Source organism: Macaca mulatta, chromosome 16, assembly GCF_049350105.2.
Source record: "Macaca mulatta isolate MMU2019108-1 chromosome 16, T2T-MMU8v2.0, whole genome shotgun sequence".
Lineage (NCBI taxonomy): Eukaryota > Metazoa > Chordata > Mammalia > Primates > Cercopithecidae > Macaca > Macaca mulatta.
In genome coordinates, this window is record NC_133421.1 from 77435522 (window position 1) to 77457578 (window position 22057).

The 22057-nt window shown below is 42.2% G+C and overlaps 1 protein-coding gene across 1 annotated transcript in view; it reads left to right on the forward strand.

Annotated features, from left to right (window-relative positions):
• PITPNC1 (phosphatidylinositol transfer protein cytoplasmic 1) overlaps positions 1 to 8206 on the forward strand; it is a 284988-nt gene extending 276782 nt beyond the window's left edge. The window contains exon 9 of the mRNA XM_077972577.1: positions 7236 to 8206. Within this exon, the coding sequence (XP_077828703.1) occupies positions 7236 to 7552 (317 nt within the window). The 3' untranslated portion in view covers positions 7553 to 8206. The remainder of the gene's footprint in view (positions 1 to 7235) is intronic.
• Positions 8207 to 22057: the final 13851 nt, after the last annotated feature.

Consider the following 22057-nt stretch of genomic DNA (forward strand, 5'->3'; position numbering starts at 1 on the left):
GCCAGGAGAGTAACAGAGGAATGCCTACCTGGGAATATTGCTGATAAAATGTAAAATAACCAAGGAGTGGGGTAGGGGTGAGGAATAAAATGACAGAAGTCTTTGAAGTGAGACTACTTGTCATTGTTATGCATTTCACATACTGAAGATGGATGGGTTCCTGATTCAAGTTTTTTTTGTTTGTTTGGTAGGCTTTTTTTTTTTTTTTTTTTTTTTTTTTTTAAACAGAGTCTCGCTCTGTCGCCTAGGCTGGAGTGCAGTGGTACCATCTTGGCTCACTGCAACCTCTGCCTACCGGGTTCAAGTGCTTCTCCTGCCTCAGCCTCCCATGTAGCTGGGATTACAGGCGCCCGCCACCACACCCAGCTAATTTTTGTATTTTTAGTAGAGACGGGGTTTCACCATGTTGTCCAGGCTGGTCTCAAACTCCTGACCTCAACTGATCCACCCGCCTTGGCCTCCCAAAGTGCTGGGATTACAGGCATGAGCCACCATGCCTGGCCTTAAAATTTTTATCAGCTGGATTAAGACAAGGTTTCTCAACTTTGGTACTATTGACATTTTGGACCAGATAATTTTTTGTTGGGGGCTGGGGGTCCTGTGCATTGTAGGAAGCTCCATAGTATCCCTGGCCTCTGCACACCAGATGCCAGTAGCATCCCTTCCCTAGTTCTAACAACCAAAAATGTCACAAAATTGTCCCCCATTGAGAACCACTAGATTAAGAGATCATTATCCTGAAATACTGAAAAACTGCAGACTTGGGCCAAAAATCATGTCATGTGCCATTTTATTTTTAGATCAGTGTGGGAGGAAGTAGTGCCAGCCATTTTCAAGCTGTTAGGCAAGACTTGAAGTTCAGTATAGACCTGCACTCTCTGACGCCATGCATTCTGTGCAAATTTACATCTGTGTGCAAATTGCACCAAACCTCAATTGTACCAGTGAATATCATTGCTCTGCCTTCTACATCCTGCCTCCTATAACAGCAATGAAAGTGTCCTGTCTGTTGCTGAATGCATTGATTTAAACAACCTCTAAATCTATTTTGAAAGCTATATGGAAGGTAAGTATTAAACCAAGCAAAACTGACCCTCTGTCCCCAATGGGATCTTCTAATGATGCTTTAGGAGATCTCAGGCTATGGCACTGCCCACATGCTAATACTTTCTACCCACCCAGCTCACTTTACAAGAATCACCCCTAAACAATTTCCACTCTTCTCTGTTCTAAGATTATTTTGACTTAACTTCCTTGCCCTCACTCCCCATTTGGTTGGTTTAGCTAACTTTATGACTTACTCATCATAAAGTTAGACAAGTCTCTGCTTTTTTAAACCTCTTTGGCTACTGCTCAGCTACCATCTTTCCCTAAAGTGTCCCCATTGAAAGTTTGCATCTAATAACGGAAGTTGCCAACGTCTTGACCTCTTTCAGATATGACAATGGATGATGTTCGGGAATACGAGAAAAACATGCATGAACAAACCAACATAAAAGTTTGCAATCAGCATTCCTCCCCTGTGGATGACATAGAGAGTCATGCCCAAACAAGTGTACGTAGAATTTTTAAAACGTGTTGCCCACCCTTTCACAAATGCACTCGTAAATTGATCTTGGAAATACTGCAGGTGCCCGGTTCCCAACCTTCCATAGAAACATGTCGTCACCTAGAGCCTGTTGCTGCAGAACCTGAGCTGGATCTAAATTGGGCAGTGTCACCTCTCTTTTCCAGACATTTCGATCCCTTAAAGTTGCTTGACGTGGAGGTTATTTCGGTCATAAAACCAAGAACATGGAGAGTGGAAACATTTTTGTGGGACTGGTAAAACGGCCTGCACCGTAAAAGAGCAGAGGAGTGAAAATGGATGTCATATGTAAACTAGAATAACATGTCAGTAACTTTTAAAAACATAGCTAACACTCACTTATTCATTCAAGGGAGGGCTTCTGGCTCATCAGCTATTTTAGGTTTCTTTACATTTGCTTTGAAAAGCTTTCTGTGGCTCTTTATAGCTGTTTTACCCAATCAGTTCCTTTTTACTTAGGATAATCTCAAGATGGGCTACAGTCTGTGCAGACACACAGGCTGAGCAGTGAAGGGGTGTGAGCTGGGGATGTGCTGAGCTGCCTAGCAGATCCCTGGGACTTAGGATAAGCCTTAGAGAGCCTCAGTTATTTCGTTGCACACTGGAAATTGAGAGCTGACTGTATACTGTATGCCAGCATTTTAAGTATCATAATCTCTCAATCATTCATGCTAGTGGAGGGGAACTAAAGATATCAAAGAAAAGTATAATCACCAAATCATTTCTTTGCATCTTCAGCCAGAGCTGTGATCTCTTTAGGTTCCAGCTAGAGTCCTCATGTCCATTAGCCCAGTCTCCAGAATAATACATAGTAGGTGTTTAAAAAAAAAAAATCAGCCGGGCATGGTGCCTCATGCCTGTTATCCCAGCACTTTGGGAGGCTGAGGCAGGTGGATCACCTGAGGTCGGGGGTTCAAGACCAGCCTGACCAACATGGAAAAACCTCATCTCTACTAAAAATACAAAATTAGCTGGGCGTGGTGGTTCATGCCTGTAATCCTAGCTACTCAGGAGGCTGAGGCAGGAGAATTGCTTGAAGCTGGGAGGCGGAGGTTGCAGTGAGCCAAGATGGCGCCATTGCACTTCAGCCTGGGCAACAAGAGCAAAACTCTGTCTCAAAAAAAAAAAAAAAAAAAAAAATCAGTGCTGTAGTTCTAGGAAATTTAGATGTGGCTGTTGTCATAAATGGATCCTTTAGAACTGTGAAGACCTTCTGATTGCACTTTGGAAATTTTTAGTTACATTTTTGGAGCATGTCTTTGAAATGTGCCCTGCAAGGCTCATGTGCTGCAACTGGTTGCATGTGATTGCCTTGTGGTTGCAAGGGCCCTAACTCTTCTACCATTTTGCATGCAGTGATTGGATTTGCAGGAAACTGTTGGAGCAAGAGGCGTTTCCTCTCCATGCACAGACCAATTCCAGTAGGACTTCACCCTAGAGGTGTTCTTTAAGGAAACTCTCCTTGAATTTCTATCACTTTCAATTACCTTTTCTTTTAGAAATGTTGGGCCCCAGTTCCCCCTCGACCACTCTGAAAGTCATTCACTATAAATATGACAGGCAAACAAGGGAAACCACAGGAAAAGAGGAGATACCAGATGGCTGAAGGATGCTAAGCCCAGTGATTTTCTCATTCTAAGTCCAGAAGGCTCAGAGCTTATAAGGCCCTTGGCTTGGCTTTCTTTCAGTTTTACTGTGATTATTACTTTATAATTAAAGTCCACAGCTGGGGGGGGGCGGTGGCTCACGCCTGTAAACCCAGCACTTTGGGAGGCCAAGGCGGGTGGATCACCTGAGGTCGGGAGTTCGAGACTAGCCTGACCAACATGGTGAAACCACGTCTCTACTAAAAATACAAAATTAGCCGGGCATGGTGATACATGCCTGTAATCCCAGCTACTCAGGAGGCTGAGGCAGGAGAATCGTTTGAACCCAGGAGGCAGAGGTGGCAGTGAGCAGAGATCACACCATTGCACTCTAGTCTGGGCAACAAGAGTGAAACTCCATCTCAAAAAAATAAAGTAAAATAAAAATAAAGTTCGCTTACTATGTAGAAGATGATAACATAGAGTGGTTCTTCCCACGGGACAGCCCACATAATCTCTGACTGCCCCTCAGCGCTGTTACTGTGACTTCAGGGTGAAAGATGCCTGCTGCTGGAGAAGTTATACAAAGTGGTTCTTTTGAATGCTTATGACATTTCCATTATCCTCTAGAATTCCATGAAATTGGAGCTCATTTATTTTTCATTAGTCTTTCTCCTGTATCATAATGAAAAACAGTGAAAATCAGGAGGTGGCTCTTTGTCACAAATAAAAACTGCATGGGTGCTAAATGAATTTTAGATATCAACCCGAGCAGGGACAAATTAAATTGAAATTAGGCAAAATTAACATCCATGCACACAGCAGTCAGGAAATAAGTCTTCTTTTCAATTGAGCAGGTTTAAAGCCTTCAAGGAAGAGAACTTCTAAGAGCCTCTGGGAGTGGAAAATCAAAATTCTGTGCTTTAGATTATTTCTGCCCCCTGCTGGCTGTGTGGAGTAGAGCAATGTATTCAGCCACTTGATTAAGAAAGTCTGCTTTTTCAAAGATAATATCCATTTATCATAGCAAAAACATACCATACCCTGATTCACTAAAATGTTTCTCAGTCTCAACTTTATTGTGAAATAAATGCCTCTTTTTATATAACCTTAATCTCACTTCTGAGCTCATTTAATAGTCTTCATGTTTTTAAAAATTGTTGTTTATAGGTACAATTTTTCTCGATATATTCTGAATTTTATATCTTACCCACACAGTCGTAATGATTTATTTCCTTTGTAAAAACTTTCCCTTTCAGGAAATTTTAATAATTGTTCCCAGGAACTCCTCTTAGGGATTTCATTTTGTGAAAAATACTTCTGGTTTGCTCTGATGTTATAAAACCTAAGGATTAGGCTGGGCACGGTGGCTCATGTCTGTAATCCCAGCACTTTGGGAGGCCGAGGCGGGCGGAATACCTAATGTCAGGAGTTTGAGACCAGCCTGGCCATGGTGAAACCCCGTCTCTACTAATAACACAAAAATTAGCCGGGCGTGGTGGCAGACGCCGGTAATCCCAGCTACTCGGGAGGCCGAGGCAGGAGAATCACTTGAACCCAGGAGGTGGAAGTTGCAGTGAGCCAAGATCACGCCATTGCATTCCAGCCTGGGCAACAAGAGTGAAACTCTGTCTGGTTAAAAAAAAAAAAAAAAAAAAAAAGCCCTAAGGATTAATACTGTGTTATGAATATTCATTACATACTCAGTATTTCCAAAGTGGCTATATTGCTTCATGCTGGTTATTCCCTCCAATATTATCTAATAAAGTTTCAACTCCTAAGTACATGGCAGTGAACAAGAAAGAATGAAAAATGGGTCTCTGGGGGACCAAAACAGATACAGAAAATTTGTGGGCACTAGATTTCGCATTTTGCTCCAGGATAAGCCTTGGGCCTTGATTCAGTCTTTAATAAGCCCAGTTACCTCTTTTCCTGTTCCCAGCAAGTAAAAATGTTAAAGGATACCAGGGATAGCCAGTGTAACAATAATTAATAATAACAGTAATAAGGCCAGGCATGGTGGCTCACGCCTGTAATCCCAACACTTTGGGAGGCCAAGGCAGGTGGATCACGAGGTCAGGAGTTCGAGACCAGCCTGGCCAACATGGTGAAACCCTGTCTCTACTAAAAGTACAAAACTTAGCCGGGCATGGTGGCACGTGCCTGTAGTCCCAGCTACTCGGGAGGCTGAGGCAGGAGAATTGCTTGAACCTGGGAGGTGGAGGTTGCAGTGAGCCAAGATCACACCATTACACTCCAGCCTGTGCAACAGAGCAAGACTCCATCTCAAAATAATAATAATAACAGTAATAATAGAGTTTCTGAGCATGAGGGAAGAGATATTAAGCCATAAAGAGCAAATAGACCCTGAGAAGGAACTAAGGAACTGTATTTTTGCACAGTGATATATTTTCAACATATTATGTCTCAAATGTAGTAAGTATATATAATACATTAAACACATTAGGGAAAGATTTACATTTTTTTAAATACTGTTTTTACTTTCTCACTTAATAAGAACATTTCGGGTATTTGGAAAACCTACATTATCCAACAATGATTATTAACGGTGGTATCACTGTTTTATTTGTTGAATTCCAAGTCATGCTTTTTTTTCTTTTAAATAGAATCCTCACTATTAAATGATCCTCTCCTTTCATTCTCTATTCTTTTTAAGTTTCCTCAAGAAATGGTTTTATTTTCTTGGCTTTGGAATGCTTAACAGGGTGTGGTGATGTTATTGATTTATGTGTTTTTGAAGCTGAATTTATTAAAACACAATCTCGGCCGGGCGCGGTGGCTCAAGCCTGTAATCCCAGCACTTTGGGAGGCCAAGATGGGTGGATCACGACGTCAGGAGTTCGAGACCATCCTGGCTAACACGGTGAAACCCCGTCTCTACTAAAAAATACAAAAAACTAGCCGGGCGAGGTGGCGGGCGCCTGTAGTCCCGGCTACTCGGGAGGCTGAGGCAGGAGAATGGCATAAAAACCCGGGAGGCAGAGCTTGCAGTGAGCTGAGATCCGGCCACTGCACTCCAGCCTGGGCGACACAGCGAGACTCCGTCTCAAAAAAAAAAAAAAAACCACAATCTCTGAACCTTCTTAGGATCAATACACAGTCAGGAAACCAGAAACAACAGCATCTTTGTGGCCCCTCAGAATAAAAAAGTGTATGTATTGATTAAGAAGATAGCATGTTGGCCTGAGTACAGTGGCTTACACCTGTAATCCCAGCATTTTGGGAGGCTTAGGCAGGCGGATCACTTGAGCTGAGGAATTCTAGACCAGCCTAGGCAACATAGCGAGTCCCTGTCTCTATAGAAAATACAAAAAAAATTAACCAAGTCATTATGGCCTGCACCTGTGGTTTCAGCCTCATGGGACCCTAAGGCAGGAGGATCACTTGAGCCCAGGAGGTCAAGGCTGCCGTGAGTCGTGACTGCACCACTGCACCCCAGCCTGGGTGATGCAGTGAGATCCTGTCTCAGATTAAAAAAAAAAAAGAAGAAGAAGATAGTATGTTGAAAAATCCTGATAATTTACCTGTGTACCCTATAAAGGTATACTTTCATGATCTAAAGTTGACAATAATGACAATAATATGTATCATTTCAGGGCTATTGATTGTTTTAATTACCTTCTCTTTATGGAAAAGATGACCAGTTAATTATAGCTCCAAATACCCCACACCAGACCCCCAACAACACAGATGCACACAGGTGCGCACACGCACACACACACAGGCACACATTTCCCCCGTCTAGTTCTGTACTCTACTGTTAAGTCCTTATTGAGAATACTTAAAATACTCACTGAAGAGTGCTTTGGAAAATCTTAAATGGATATTCCTAAAGGAATATTGTTTTCAGGGTGTAGCTTCCAATAAAAAAAAAAAAAACTGGAGGTTCGGTATTTCAATGATACTTTGGGTATTATAATCGGGAGAGGCCCCTTTATGATAGGGTTCCCATAGATCCTGTAAAAACAAGGGAAGTGATGAATCTATTTGCCTCTCTTATAAATAACTGCTTGTTTTTCTTTCTGTTTTTCTCCCTAAAGACATGACAATGGATGAAGTCCGAGAATTCGAACGAGCCACTCAGGAAGCCACCAACAAGAAAATCGGCATTTTCCCACCTGCAATTTCTATCTCCAGCATCCCCCTGCTGCCTTCTTCTGTCCGCAGTGCGCCTTCTAGTGCTCCGTCCACCCCTCTCTCCACAGATGCACCCGAATTTCTGTCTGTTCCCAAAGATCGGCCCCGGAAAAAGTCTGCCCCAGAAACTCTCACACTTCCAGACCCTGAGAAAAAAGCCACCCTGAATTTACCTGGCATGCACCCTTCAGATAAGCCATGTCGGCCCAAATCTGAGTAACTTTATATAAATATCTTATGGGGTTTTATATTTTCATTTGATTTTTTTGTTTTTGTTTTTGTTTTTTTTAAGAATCTTCTGATAGAGAAAAAGACTGCTTTATCACTCAAACATGTTCCTTTGACCTTTCAGTGTGCATGTGACTCAGTAACTTCACACAGAATATGATTCCCTAAGTATGCCACACAGCATCATATTAGATGTAAGATGTAAGACCTGCAAAAGACAGAAGGAATCTTCTGTAACCACATAGCTGTAAGCCCGAGAGGAAGCCTTGTTATTGGGCATTTGATGAGGTTTGGCACGGACTTCAAGGATAAATGAATCAAAACTTTGCACCACTTTTGTTACAAGGTATGGTAGAAAATAGTAAAGTCAGTTTCCTCTCATCAAATCTAAAATTCTCCAAAATACTCTCAGGCATAACATACTTAGTTGTTAAATTTTGAACTGCTGATTACTAATACTTGAATACCAATAGTTACTGAGATTCCTATTTTGGTTAGTCTGACTCAGGATTTGGAGCCTAATTAACTCTTTAAACTTTTGAAAATTTTAATCATCAAGCTATAGTGGCTCCAAGTGCAATTAATAATAACTCATTTATACCTTCCACAGAATTTAATAAAGATTCTACTTGTTTCTGTCTTTTAATAACTTTCCCCTTTGTGCCCTTGTGGCCTCAGAAATCCTTAAGAATTGCATGGATGAATGTGACCATAACTGATTTTGGAATGGTTCAGTTTAGGAACCAAGAGGCCCAGGTGAGGCAACATCTTTTTTCTCTACAGGTACCAACAAACTTTGACTTGTCAGCTTCCATCATCAGTTAAGATTCTCAGAATTTGCAATTAATTGAATAGAATTCATTTACTATCTACCCACTCAAAGAAGTACAAGGGTAGAGTAAGCTAACTGGGCTTTAACACGGTCAGAATGTCTGGTGCATGAACCATAAAAAAGAGAACTGTCTCCCATCCCCTTTCTTGTTTTACTCTTAGTAACATCCAGAATTCCCTGGAACAGATTGTCTACCACCAGACCTTAGAAAAGATTGTCATTCTCTTGCTCCTTACTTGAAATACAAATATTGGGACTGTCATGTACATCAAGTAACTACTGTCAAGTGGGAGGAGAGAATGAGCGGAATTGCTGACTCCTATTTGTAGAGTGAAAAGGAGGAGTGATAATAGATGCCCTTCTGTCTAGCTTTCCTTTCTTCAACTAGTGGTAATGCAAGATTAGAATCAAGGTTGACAGGAGGCAAGATCACTCATCAAAGTGACAGAAAGACAATTCTCCTTTGCTCTAAAGAGAGAAATCTGTCACCTTTGCACCTCACTGCCTTTAAACACAGATGGGAGGGCAGGCAGAATCTCAGCATTGACTTTTGTCCTCCAAGAGAGGAAGAGAAGAAGTAATTGGGCAACTTCGAGGCCCACACCCCAGCTAGCCTTCCTGATCGTAACCTCCAACCTCAGGAAAGGGACCTTCCCAAAACACAGATCCCAAAGGAAACAAAATAGACCAAGGAGCATAATCTGCTTCTCTCACACAGCCTCTCTGCCAGTGGACCCTGCCTGCTTCCCTCTCAGTGCTCAGCACTCTGTGTAGTGTCTTTCAGGTTGATAACACTCTCCCAAGGTGCAGGCGCTGGCCCCATGAGCCCAGCACCAAAGTTTTCTAGTCATAGGTCAGACTGTCAAGATCATTTCTTTATCTATAGGTTGATATTTAGCTTAAAAAAAAAAAAAAAAAAGAATAAACCTAGAACTCAAAGGAAACCCATTGCAAATAGCTTAGATCAACAGTGTATCTCTTCCCTAAGAATGATAGTATCTTAGTAAGACACCTTCTATGCATGGTATGGAAGCATGATTTTTGCTTGTGGGAAAACTTAATCTTTTATCAGACCCCTCGGACTTCTCAATCCCTCCCTCTCCACACAGTAGTATTTAATGAAAATGTTTTGCTTTAGAAAGCAAAACGCTACTTTCAGAAGACACTGAAATAGTATATGTATTTGCTTACCATTTGCAAGCTGAAATCAAGGCGGGGTGGGGTCATTATTTTCACATAGAATGTATTTATTTTGTGCAGGTTGTTAACACATCTGGCACCTAGTTTTTCCATTAATAGCATTGCTATTTTCCCTTTTTATAAAGTAGCTTCTGCTGTCAAGGTTAACAATTCTGGCCGGGCGCGGTGGCTCAAGCCTGTAATCCCAGCACTTTGGGAGGCCGAGACGGGTGGATCACGAGGTCAGGAGATCGAGACCATCCTGGCTAACACGGTGAAACCCCGTCTCTACTAAAAATACAAAAAAAAACTAGCCGGGCGAGGTGGCGGGCGCCTGTAGTCCCAGCTACTCGGGAGGCTGAGCCAGGAGAATGGCGTGAACCCGGGAGGCGGAGCTTGCAGTGAGCTGAGATCCGGCCACTGCACTCCAGCCTGGGCGACAGAGCGAGACTCCGTCTCAAAAAAAAAAAAAAAAAGGTTAACAATTCTATATGCTTTAGGAAGCTAAGTTCTAATTTCCTTTTGTGAGTTTCATTTCTTTTATAACCAGTATGTTACCACAGACATCAGTTGCAAAGCTACCATGGTAGTGTGATTCTTAGCCAAAAAAAAAATGTGTGTGCTCTTAAAGTATGTTCAGTTTTTCTGTCTACATGTGCTTTGTGTGCGTTAAAAAGGGGGTGGGGGGCCTAGCTATTCCTTTAGCTGCTTTGCATATTTAACCCAGTCATCAAAAGGCATAAATGGCTTCAATATTTTATATCTCTTGGTTTTCAAGTATCATTTCACATTCTGTATACATGACTTTGTTATTGTGGAATACAAGCCTGCAATGGATGTATATATACAGAACATTAATAATTCTTATAAGGATGGAAGTCAAATGGCTGCATGATGGAAATTAGAAGAAAAAAAAAAAGCAGAAACTTGAATTTGCTAAGCATGTTTGGGGGGAAATAGAATCCTTAACTCAGTGCCTCTGTCTGCGATATGGAAACCTTCAACTTTGTTCACCAAAACTGTATTATACCTGTGTATATATATATATATAAATATAAATATAGTATAGTGAATCAGACACCATCGGTTTTAAGTCTCTGGTAGCCAAATTTAAATAATCCATAGACTATCACATATGTTCACTCCATCTTCATCTCTGAAGTTAGTGGAGACCATCAAAATGACTGTACATTTCATGACTCTGGGAAAATTTCAAATGTGAAGTGCCCCTGTGCATTTTGTTGGCCGTAGCACAGCATTCTTGCTTTAGCTGTGCTTTCCTGGGATGAGAAGATCTTGGTGTTTTTAACACATAAGCTTTGTTAGAAATCACCTCTGAAGATCATTTCATTTTCTCACTTTGGGTTGCTGCAAGACAAAGCAAAGGAAAAGGATAACAACGAAGGAGGCCGTGACACTTTTAGTTGCCACCGTTGTAATTCAAACAATATGGGTTTGTTGGTGAACTGATTTATCAAGCCTTCTGTTACGGTTTTGCATCTGTGTGTGGGGAAAATTTTAATTTATTTGGAAGTATTTATTAGCCATGTTGTTGGTCCTGAAAATAAATCTCTAAGTAGCACAGTTGTGGGTATATTATGCAGGCACTTACCACCGTATCTGCAAAAGTAACTGTGGTTTTCTTTCAAGACACTGTGATAAACAGTGAACTAAGAGAATAGATTCTGACACGTCTCGATAAATCATTCTCTGCAAAAGTTTCAGGGCTAATGTATTTATGTGTATTTTTAAATTCTACTTTCTTTGGCATCTCTTCATGGCTCAGAGACAACAAGGTAATAGGTCATTGGCTGGCTTAGGTCAACAGGAATTTTACTCTTAAGAAGGGTCAGTGTATAGCTGACTCTGCATACAATGTGTAATCAGATAATCCATTAGAGAGGAATTGTCCAAATAGTTTTAGTACCTTTCTGTTCATCTGACGCAGTAGGCTAGGAGACAATCTGTCATCTGAGCCATAGTTCTTGAGATTCAAAAAGTCTGTCCAGTGACTGCAATCTGATTATAAATAAACTATTTTAAACTGTTCATTCTTGCTGAAACTGAAGTGTACACAATAGCACAGCGTTGGCATGCTGAGGCAAAACATTGGGTTCTTTTGCGTTCTACCTTCAAAACGATCTGTTTGCATTTGAAATATGAGTGTTTAAGCTTTTTAGGAGTTAGTGTAATAAGAGAATGTGAATCTGTTGGGAAATTTTCAGATGCCATTAATAATTGTCATTTTGTTGTTAAATTAACAAGTACTTTAGGATAAGCCTCTCGATGTTTTTGCTTTAAATTGAAAGCATGTCTGTCAAATTGCAAGTTTCCCTTCGGTTTCTGTATATCACCCAGAAGAGGGTCTTTGAGTTGGTGTTGTACCTGTACCACTCACATGTAGCGTCAAGTGTAATTTTTAGTGTTTACATTCAAGCTGGGATCTTGACTGGTTAAATGAATCCACATACCACTGCCACTGCTGGAGGACCAGGTGTTGGAATACACAGCGTTACAGGCTATAAGCAAAGCAAACAAAAGTTGATCCTGACATATGCCATCCTTCTGTGTCATTTTGTGGCCGCTCTGTGTTTTTCTCCCTAGTTATTATTGTTAATAACTCACTTTTTCTTACATTCTGTTGTAAATAAAATACAAAGCAATCTTCTTTCCAAGTGTAGCTTCCTCTCTCTCTCTCGCTCGCTCTCTCTCTCTCTCTCTCTCTCTCTCCTCTTCAGCTATTCTCAAGGGAATATTAGTCATTGTTCACTTGTGGGTGGATGGGCTTGTTTCTCTTCCTCTATGGATATTTTTCCCATCCACATGCCACTGCCACTGCTGAAGGACCAGGATCAACAAAAGTTGATCCTCACAGATGCCATCCTCCTGTGTCATTTTGTGGTCTTGCCTGCTAGTAGGCATATGGCACCTTCAGGACCCTTGGTAGGAAAAGTCTGAGTGTCTGCACTAATTATCCAGCCAAAAAATACACAAGGTGGCCAGCCAGGCCAACATGGTGAAACACCATCTCTACTAAAAATACAAAAATTAGCCAACCGTGGTGGCACATGCCTATAATCCCAGCTACTCAGGAGGCTGAGGAATGAGAATCGCTTGAACCCTGGAGGCTGCAGTGAGCTAAGATCGCGCCACTGCTGTCCAGTCTGGGTGTGAAAGAGCAAGATCCTGTCTCAAAAAAACAAAACAAAACAAAAAAACCTGGCCGGACACGGTGGCCTGTAATCCCAACACTTTGGGAGGCCGAGGTGGGCGGATCACCTGAGGTCAGGAGTTTGAGACCAGCCTGAACAACATGGTGAAACCCAGTCTATACTAAAAATACAAAAATTAGCCAGGCCCATGGTGGTGCGCGCCTGTAATCCCAATGACTCGGGAGGCTGAGGCAGGAGAATCGCTTGAAATCGGGAAGCGAGAGTTGCAGTGAGCCGAGATTGCGCCACTGCACTCCAGCCTGGGCAACAGGAGCAAAACTCCGTCTCAAAAAAACAAAACAAAACCCGAGGTGAATCTGTAACCCAGTGGGATACTCATGCACCCATCCACCAGGTGTTTGCTTCCCCCTTGTCAAACATGAAGCTATCCACCCTGGGGGAATCTGCAGGAACACCATCCCAGTGGGACACTAGATTCTCTCCATTGGGCCAGTTTTTAAGGAGAGCTGAAATCACTCTGATGTGGTTTCTCCATCTCAAGTAGCTCCTGTGCACAAAAGGGTTCTCTGCAGATGGGTAGTGGGAGGACAGAAACTAACTTTCTTTCTTTCTTTCTCTCTCTCTCTCTCTCCTCTCTTTCTTTCTCTCTCTTTCTTTCTTTTTTTTTTTTTTTTTTTTTTTTTTTTTGAGACGGAGTCTCGCTCTGTCACCCAGGCTGCAGTGCAGTGGCCGGATCTCAGCTCACTGCAAGCTCCGCCTCCCGGGTTCACGCCATTCTCCTGCCTCAGCCTCCCGAGTAGCTGGGACTACAGGCGCCCGCCACCTCACCCGGCTAGTTTTTTGTATTTTTTAGTAGAGACGGGGTTTCACCGTGTTAGCCAGGATGGTCTCGATCTCCTGACGTCGTGATCCACCCGTCTTGGCCTCCCAAAGTGCTGGGATTACAGGCTTGAGCCACCGCGCCCGGCCTTTTTTTTTTTTTTTTCTGAGTCTCACTCTGTTACCCAGGCTGGAGTGCAGTGGTGTGATCACAGCTCACTGAAGCCTTGACCTCCTGGACTCAAGTGATCCTCCTGCCTCGGCCTCCAGAGTAGCTGGGACTACAGGTACACACCACCACACCAAACTAAGTTTTTATTTTTTCTAGAGACTGGTTAAACTACGTTACCCAGGCTGGTCTTGAACTCCTGAACTCAAGTGATCATCTCGCCTCAGCCTCCCAAAGTGTTGGATAATGATAGGTGTGAGCCACCGCACCCAGCCAGAAATACTTTCTAGACCCTGCTTGTTAGTCTCCTGCTAAAACAGCACATACCTCTCACTCTGTTCTCTCCTGTTGAATCATCTGCATCCTATGTTCTAATCTCTGACTGGATCAGGCACACAGCTTCATAGAAGCACACCATCAGTCGGCTTTCTACACTGAAAATTTCCCAAAATCATATTGTATTGTTCCAGTGAACAAAAACATGCTTGCTTTTGTAACTCCAACTTCACCATTACCACCCCCACCCTGCCTTTTACTTCTTTTTTCAAAACACACAAACTTTCCACACATTGTTGCTGGCTAACTTTCAGCCAGTGAACTTGGGTACAGCTAGGCTGGGTGTTTATTCCTGGGGCCAAACTATATGGGTGGTTAAATAATTGGATGCCTAATGTTTTATACACACACACACACACACACACACATATATGTATATGTATCACCCCCAATTTCCCACTACAGCTTTTCATCAAGGCATTATCTCATTTGAGCATTACTCTTTAGATTTCCAAACATCCACATTCTTTTCTAAAATGTCCTTGTTTCGGCCAGGCACGGTGGCTCACACCTGTAATCCCAGCACTTTGGAAGGCCCAATAGGTGGGCAGATCACGAGGTCAGGAGATCAAGATCATCCTGGCCAACATAGTGAAACCCTGTCTCTACTAAAATACAAAAAATTAGCCAGGCATGGTGACAGGCACCTGTAGTCCCAGCTACTCCGGGGGGCTGAGGCAGGAGAATCGCTTGAACCTGGGAGGCAGAGGTTGCGGTGAACAGAGATCGCACCACTGTATTCCAGCCTGGGTGACAAAGCAAGACTCTGCCTCACACACACACAAAAAAAGTCCTTGTTTCCTTCATTACATTCTACTTGGGGTTTCTTGCCTCTGACCTCCAACTGCATCTTAGCCTCTCAAGTTCATCATAATCATGCGACCATTCTTCAACCCTGTCGTGAAATATCCCTCTATGAAAATGTCACCCTCAGCCGCGTTCAGTGGCTCACACCTGTAACACCAACACTTTGGGAAGCTGAGACAGGTTCTCTTGAGTCTAGAAGTTTGAGACCACCTGGGCAACATGGTGAAATCCTATGTCTCAAAAAAAAAAAAAAAAAAAAAAAAAAAAAAGGCCGGGCACCGTGGCTCACGCCTGTAATCCCAGCATTATGGGAAGCCGAGGTGGGCGAATCATGAGGTCAGGAGATCGAGAGGCTCACGCCTGTAATCCCAGCATTATGGGAAGCCGAGGTGGGCGAATCATGAGGTCAGGAGATCGAGACCATCCTGGCTAACACGGTGAAATCCCGTCTCTACTAAAAATGCAAAAAAAATTAGCCGGGCATAGTGGCGGGCACCTGTAGTCCCAGCTACTCGAGAGGCTGAGGCAGGAGAATGGTGTGAACCCGGGAGGCGGAGCTTGCAGTGAGCCGAGATCACGCCACTAGACTCCAGCCTGGGTGACAGAGCAAGACTCCATCTCAAAAAAAAAAAAAAAAGAAGAACAAAAATGTCACCCTTAGTCCTGAAGCTTTGACGCCTTTGGAACAACAATCTTTGTGCATGTTCACATACAGTTGTGTGTGTGTTTAACTCAGTGAGGTTGATCCAGGCAAACCCTGTTTTCCAGCTGGCAGACTGACTTTCTCTGCCTAATGTACCTGCCCTCTGACATTTCATCCTCCCATAAATCCTCCTTTTTCCATAGTATGCAACCTAGTAGGATATCCCATTCAAATCCAAATCGGCAAGTGCTTCCCTGCTCCTGGGAAAGTTGGAGGCAGACTGGGACTTTGCCTTAATGCCTTTGCTCTGTTCCCAGCATTGAGGAACGGAGCTAGCCTGTGACCAAAAAAAAACATAGCCTCAGAACCTACTGAATCAGCCATTCAGTGCAGCAACATTAACGGGCTGAATTAAGCACCTGGGATTTAAGGGATAATTATGTTTAACTGTAAGTACAAACTTTCTGCACTGAAAGCAGACACAAAAGACGGGGTCATCACTTCCCCTCCTTTAGCTTTTGTAGAAGGGAGTTTTGACCGCTCTGTCCCTGGAGGGTATTTGAGGGTGGCCAAATCTGGACTTCTGTGATTTTTTAAACAAATTGTGTTCCAAAATAACTTTCTTGCTCCCAAGAGATTCCACATGCAAGATGCTGGCAGTTTACAGCTCATTAGTAACCCTTGAGAATCATTTTGTGCTCTTAAGCATACCAGTGATTATATTCGGAGTGTTCAAAGACAGCTTGCTGCTTTCTCTGTGCAGTCAGTCAACAGTACTGAATGCATATTTTGTCTTTTTTCAGAATACAACTTGAAAATTTACGAAGATTCTACGAGTTTAAATTTTCCCACTGTTATCTTAGAGTTAACTGTTTCCTTGCATCTTGCTAAAACTCTTACTATATAAATCCAAGAATGTGACTTTTCACCTTAAGTACTTTAGAATTTGTCTTCTGTAACGCATAATCCATACATGCCTGTCTTTCTACAAAATGCTTTAAGGATATTGAATTGTTTTATAAACACCTTTACATTTGGTACATAGCATGTTTATCATTTTTCATAGCTATATAATATTCCATTGGGTTGAAAATCGATAACTTATTTAAACATTCCTTTATTATTTAGTATTTAGGTTATGTTCCAGATTTTGTTATTATATACAGTGCCTTTAGGAACATCTTTGCAATATAGCTTATGTCTTCATTTTAATTATTTGTTCTGGATAAATTCCCAGAAATTGAATTACTGGGTCAAAGGACGTAAATATTTTCCTGACTTTGGGGTCCTTACTGCCAACATCCACTCCAAAGAAAATTATACCAATTTACAATTCCACCGACAATATATGAATGAGAACATATGTCTCTTTAAACAAGTATTTGCCATTGTAAAACTTCACCAGTCTTAACTTATTAAGCAATTGCCAGCATCTGATTCCCATACAAGTCTTTTGTTAAAGTATTAATAGGTCAAATATCCTTATTTTGGGTAGTCATGTGATGAAGGGAGAGCCCAGACACAAAGAAGCTCTCCGAATTATTTAAATATTCAGTGCCTTCTCCAGCCTAGCTAGCAAACTGTAGAAATATTTGACTGGCTACTACAGACACAAAAGCCTAACTTGAGCATAAGGAACTGCATTTAATTGAATAAACAAACATCAGTTCTAAGTCATTTTGTTTTCACACTTTCAGGGATAACAAACATTGAATGCATCTTTTTACTTGAGGTTTTCCTGAAAACCACCATATAAGCGCCAACAAGTTTTTTGTTGGTTTCTTTCTTTCTTTCTTTCTTTTGAACCAAGAAGGAATCAGTTTTTAAAAAGAAAAGAAAAGAAAAAAAAACTCCAGCTCTCTTACTGTTATTTTAGAATTGGTCATTCCCAGATTCTAGCAGAACCTTGGTAAGGACAAAGCAGAGTCCTTCCTAAGTCTTTGATTTAACTTCTTGGGAAGCAACGCAATGATAGATCGCACATGTGCTCCAAAAAAAGGGAGGAAACAGTTGGTACATAGCACTCTTTTCAGCCACGCGCAAGCCATTCCGGAGAAATAGAGAATTTTCCACCACGAGCATACTATGCTCATTTCTCATACATAGCAAGGAAGGCCAAGGTATAAAATTTATGCTCAGGTTAGTTTGGAATCTGACTGCAGTGTTTACTTTTTTTTTTTTTTTTTTTTTTGAGACGGAGTCTCGTTCTGTATCCCTGGCTAGAGTGCAGTGACATGATCTCAGCACATTGCAACCTCCACCTCCCGAGTTCAAGTGATTCTCCTGCCTCAGCCTCTACGTAGCTGGGATTATAGGCACGCGCCACCATGCCCAGCTAATTTTTGTATTTTTCACTTTTATTAGAGACAGGGTTTCACCATGTTGGCCAGGCTGGTCTCGAACTCCTGACCTCAAGTGATCCACCTACCTCAGCCCCCCAAAACGCTAGGATTACAGGCATGAGCCACCTCACCCGGCCCAGTGTTTACTGTTTTATTGTCAGTGTTGGGTGTTTATTTTAATTATTTTGAAATAACTATAGATTCACACCCTTCACCCAGCCTCTCTACAAAAAGTACAAAAATATTGGCTAGCTGTGGTAGTGCATGCCTGTAGTCACAGCTACCTGGGAGGCTGAGGTGGGAGGATCACTTGAGCCTGGGAGGCAGAGGTTGCAGTGAGCTGAGATCACACCACTGCACTCTAACCTGGGCAATAGAGCAAGACCCTATCTCAAAAAAAATTTTTTTTCACCATATTTACATGCACTCATTTGTGTGTGTGTGTGGGGGGGGGTGTGTGTGTATGCATGTGTAGGCATAGAGTTCTATGCAATTTCCTCATCAACATAGCCTCATGCAGCTATCACTATAATTAAGATACAGAACTGTTCCATCACTACAGGACTCTCTTCTGCTGCCATCCCCTTACCCCAATCTCCCAAAATCTTTACTTTCAAAAATGAAAAAATGTTCACAGAGGCAGACAGCCACCTCAACTTTTTTCTGCTACTGTCTAACATATTCATCACAACTCTCAAACATTTTTGGGGGCATTTTAATTTAATTTTAAAATTAAATTTCAATTAAATATTTTTATTGTCATAAAATATACATAAAATGTATGTATATTTAAGTATATACAATTTGTGTATATATGTATATTATAAGTCTCTCATGAGACTTATTCACTATCACATTAGCTTTTTTTTTTTTTTGAGACAGATTCTCCCTCTGTCGCCCAGGCTGGAGTGTAATGGCACGATCTTGACTCACTGCAATATCTGCCTCCAGGGTTCAAGCAATTCTCCCACCTCAGTCTCCCAGGTAGCTGGGATTACAGGCACGCACCACCACACTCAGTTAATTTTTGTATTTTGGTAGAAACACCTCACCCAGCCCAGTGTTTACTGTTTTATTGTCAGTGTTGGGTATTTATTTTAATTATTTTGAAATAATTATAGATTCACAGGAAGTTACAAAGAAGTATACAGGATGGCCTGTACACCCTTCACCCAGCCTCCCCTGATGATAACATCTTGTATAACTAGTAGTACACCAGCCGGGCCCGGTGGCTCATGCCCGTAACCCCAGCACTTTGGGAGGCCAAGGCGGACGGATCACTTGAGGTCAGGAGTTCAAGACCAGTCTGGCCAACATGGTGAAACCCTGCCTTTACCAAAAACACAAAAAAATTAGCCAGGCATGGTGGCAGGTGCCTGTGATCCCAGTTATTCGGGAGGCTGAGGCAGGAGAATCGCTTGAATCTGGGAGGTGGAGGTTGCAGTGAGCTGAGATTCTGCCATTGCACTCCAGCCTGGGCAACAGAGCAAGACTCCATCTCAAAAAAAAAAAAAAAATTCAACATGAGATTTGGAAGGAACAAACCAACCAAACTATAGGAGTGCTGCACTAGTAAACAGAAAGTTCTCTAATTATTAGAAAACAGATATTTCCTTGTTTTTATTTTTTTTCTTTTGAGACAGGGTCTGGCTCTGTCACCCAGGCTGGAGTGCAGTGGCACAAACATGGCTCACTGCAACCTCAACCTCCCGGGCTCAAGCTATTCTCCCACCTCAGCCTCCTGAATAGCTGGGACCACAAGCATGGGCCACCACACCTGGCTAATTTTTTAAATTTTTGCAGACACCATATTGCCTAGGCTGGTCTCAAATTCCTAGGCTCAAGTGATCCTCCCACCTTGACCTCCCAAAGTGCTGATATTATAGGCATGAGCCACCACACCCAACGAGACCTTTTCTAGTTATTAGACAACAGACATTTTTCTAATGCTGTGTGATGCTGGACTAGTGACTTCATCCCTCTGAGCCTTTGTTTCTTCAAATGTAGCAACACTACCATTAATAACAAGTGGCACATATTAAATTTGAATGGCAAATATGTAAAAATGAGATTGTCAGTAGGTGATGGAAGCTGTGGCTGAAAAATCATGAGAAAAACAGAATGCACAGGCAAGTTTCAACAGTAGCTCTAGGCCGAGGGTAGTGGTTCATGCCTGTAATTCCAGCGCTTTGGGAAGCCAAGGCAGGAGGATTACTTGAGCTCAGGAGTTTGAGAGCAGCCTGGGCAACATAGTGAGACCTCATCTCTACAAAAAGTTTAAAAATTAGCCGAACATGGTGGCATAGGCCTGTAGTCGCAGCTACTCAGGAGGCTGAGGCGAGAAGATCGCTTGAGCCCAGGAGTTCAAAGCTGCAGTGAGCTATGATCGCACCACTGCACTCTAGCCTGGGAGACACAGCAAGACCTTGTCTCTAAAAAATAAATAAACAGAAGCTCTATGAGAAAGAGCAGGTGACCTTTCCTAGTGCTCTCAGTACATGAAGCTCCTTTTGAAAATAAGAATAGGCCAGGCGCCATGGTTCACGCGTATAATCCCAGCACTTTGGGAGGCCAAGATGGGCATATCACGAGGTGGAGTTCGAGACCAGCCTGGCCATCATGGTGAAACCCCATCTCTACTAAAAATATAAAAATTAGCCAGGCGTGGTGGCAGGCACCTGTAATCCCAGCTACTTGGGAGGCTGAGTCAGAAGAATTGCTTGAACCTGGGAGGTAGAGGTTGCAGTGAGCCGAGATCATGCCACTGCACTCCAGCATAGGCAACAGAGCAAGACTCTGTCTCAAAAAATAAATAAATAAAAAATAGAAAAACAAAAATAGTCCAGGTGCAATGGCTCACGTCTGTAGTTCTAGCACTTTGGGATGCTGAGGCAGGTGGATCACCCAGGTGGATCACCCGAGTCCAGGAGTTCGAGACCAGCCTGGCCAAAATGGCGAAACCCATCTCTACTAAAAAATGCAAAAATTAGTTGGGCGTGGTGGCGCACGCCTAATCTCAGCTACTTGAGAGTCTGAGGCACAAGAATCACTTAACCCGGAAGGCAGAGGTTGCAGTGAGCTGAGATCGCGCCACTGCACTCCAGCTCGGGAAACAGAGCAAGACCCTGTCTCAAAAATAAAAACAAAAAATAAAAAATTAAGAATAAGGTAAAATATGGCTCTGTTTGAAAAGAACTGCACAAATGAAGTCAGACCTGCAAAACCTGCTTTGTTTTCATGCATGCAAGTTGTAAAAATAATTATGTTTTACTCCTCTAAAGACAACTAAATGAGGATGCTTAGATCATGAAACACACACACAAAATTGGCTAATTTCAGATCATCTGGTGGGTCAATAGTGTTTTATACTCAGATTCTTTTAAGTAACATGACCTGTTATTGTCAGAATATAAAAATGTCAAAAGCTTCTCTTTTTTCTGATATACTAGTTCTAATTTGCATCTAAATGAAAAAGCTTTTTAGCATGACAAAACACCCTTGCCAAGCTGATGGACGACTTTTGAGACAGATTTGGTGAATACACAGAAGTTTAACTAAAAAGGCCAACATTTTGTTAATTGGATTTGCTAAACAATACCTACCACAGCCTCATTGAAACTCTTCGGTAATTCCTTTTACATGAAACTAAACCAAACATACCCTGAGTAGCATACTTATGTTTGAAAACAAGCATCTTCAATTCTGGATCCAAATACGAATCATTTATTTTCAGTGTTTTGGGTAGGCTCTTTTTCCCCTCCCCAAGCACCTTTCTTGATGCTTTAAATGAAAAGCAAGGAAAAAATGGTTTAAAAAGTAAAATACCAGGCCTGGCGCAGTAGTTCACACCTGTAATCCCAGCACTTGGAGTCTGAGGCAGGAGGATTACTTGAGCTCAGGACTTCTGAGATCAGCCTGGGCGATATAGGGAGACATAGTCTCTATCAAAATAAATAAATAAATAAATAAATATTTAAAAAATTAGCTGGGCATAGTGGAGCACACCAGTAGTCCCAGCTACTCAGGAGGCTGAGGTGTGAGGATTGTTTGAGCCAGGGAGGTTGAGGCTGCAGTGAGCCGTGACTAGGTCACTGCACTCCAGCCTGGGTGACAGAGTGACACCCTGTGTCAAAAAAAAAAAAAAAAAAAAGGTAGAATACCTCCAAGTTTCCTTAAGGGACAATCTGAGAGCCTTTC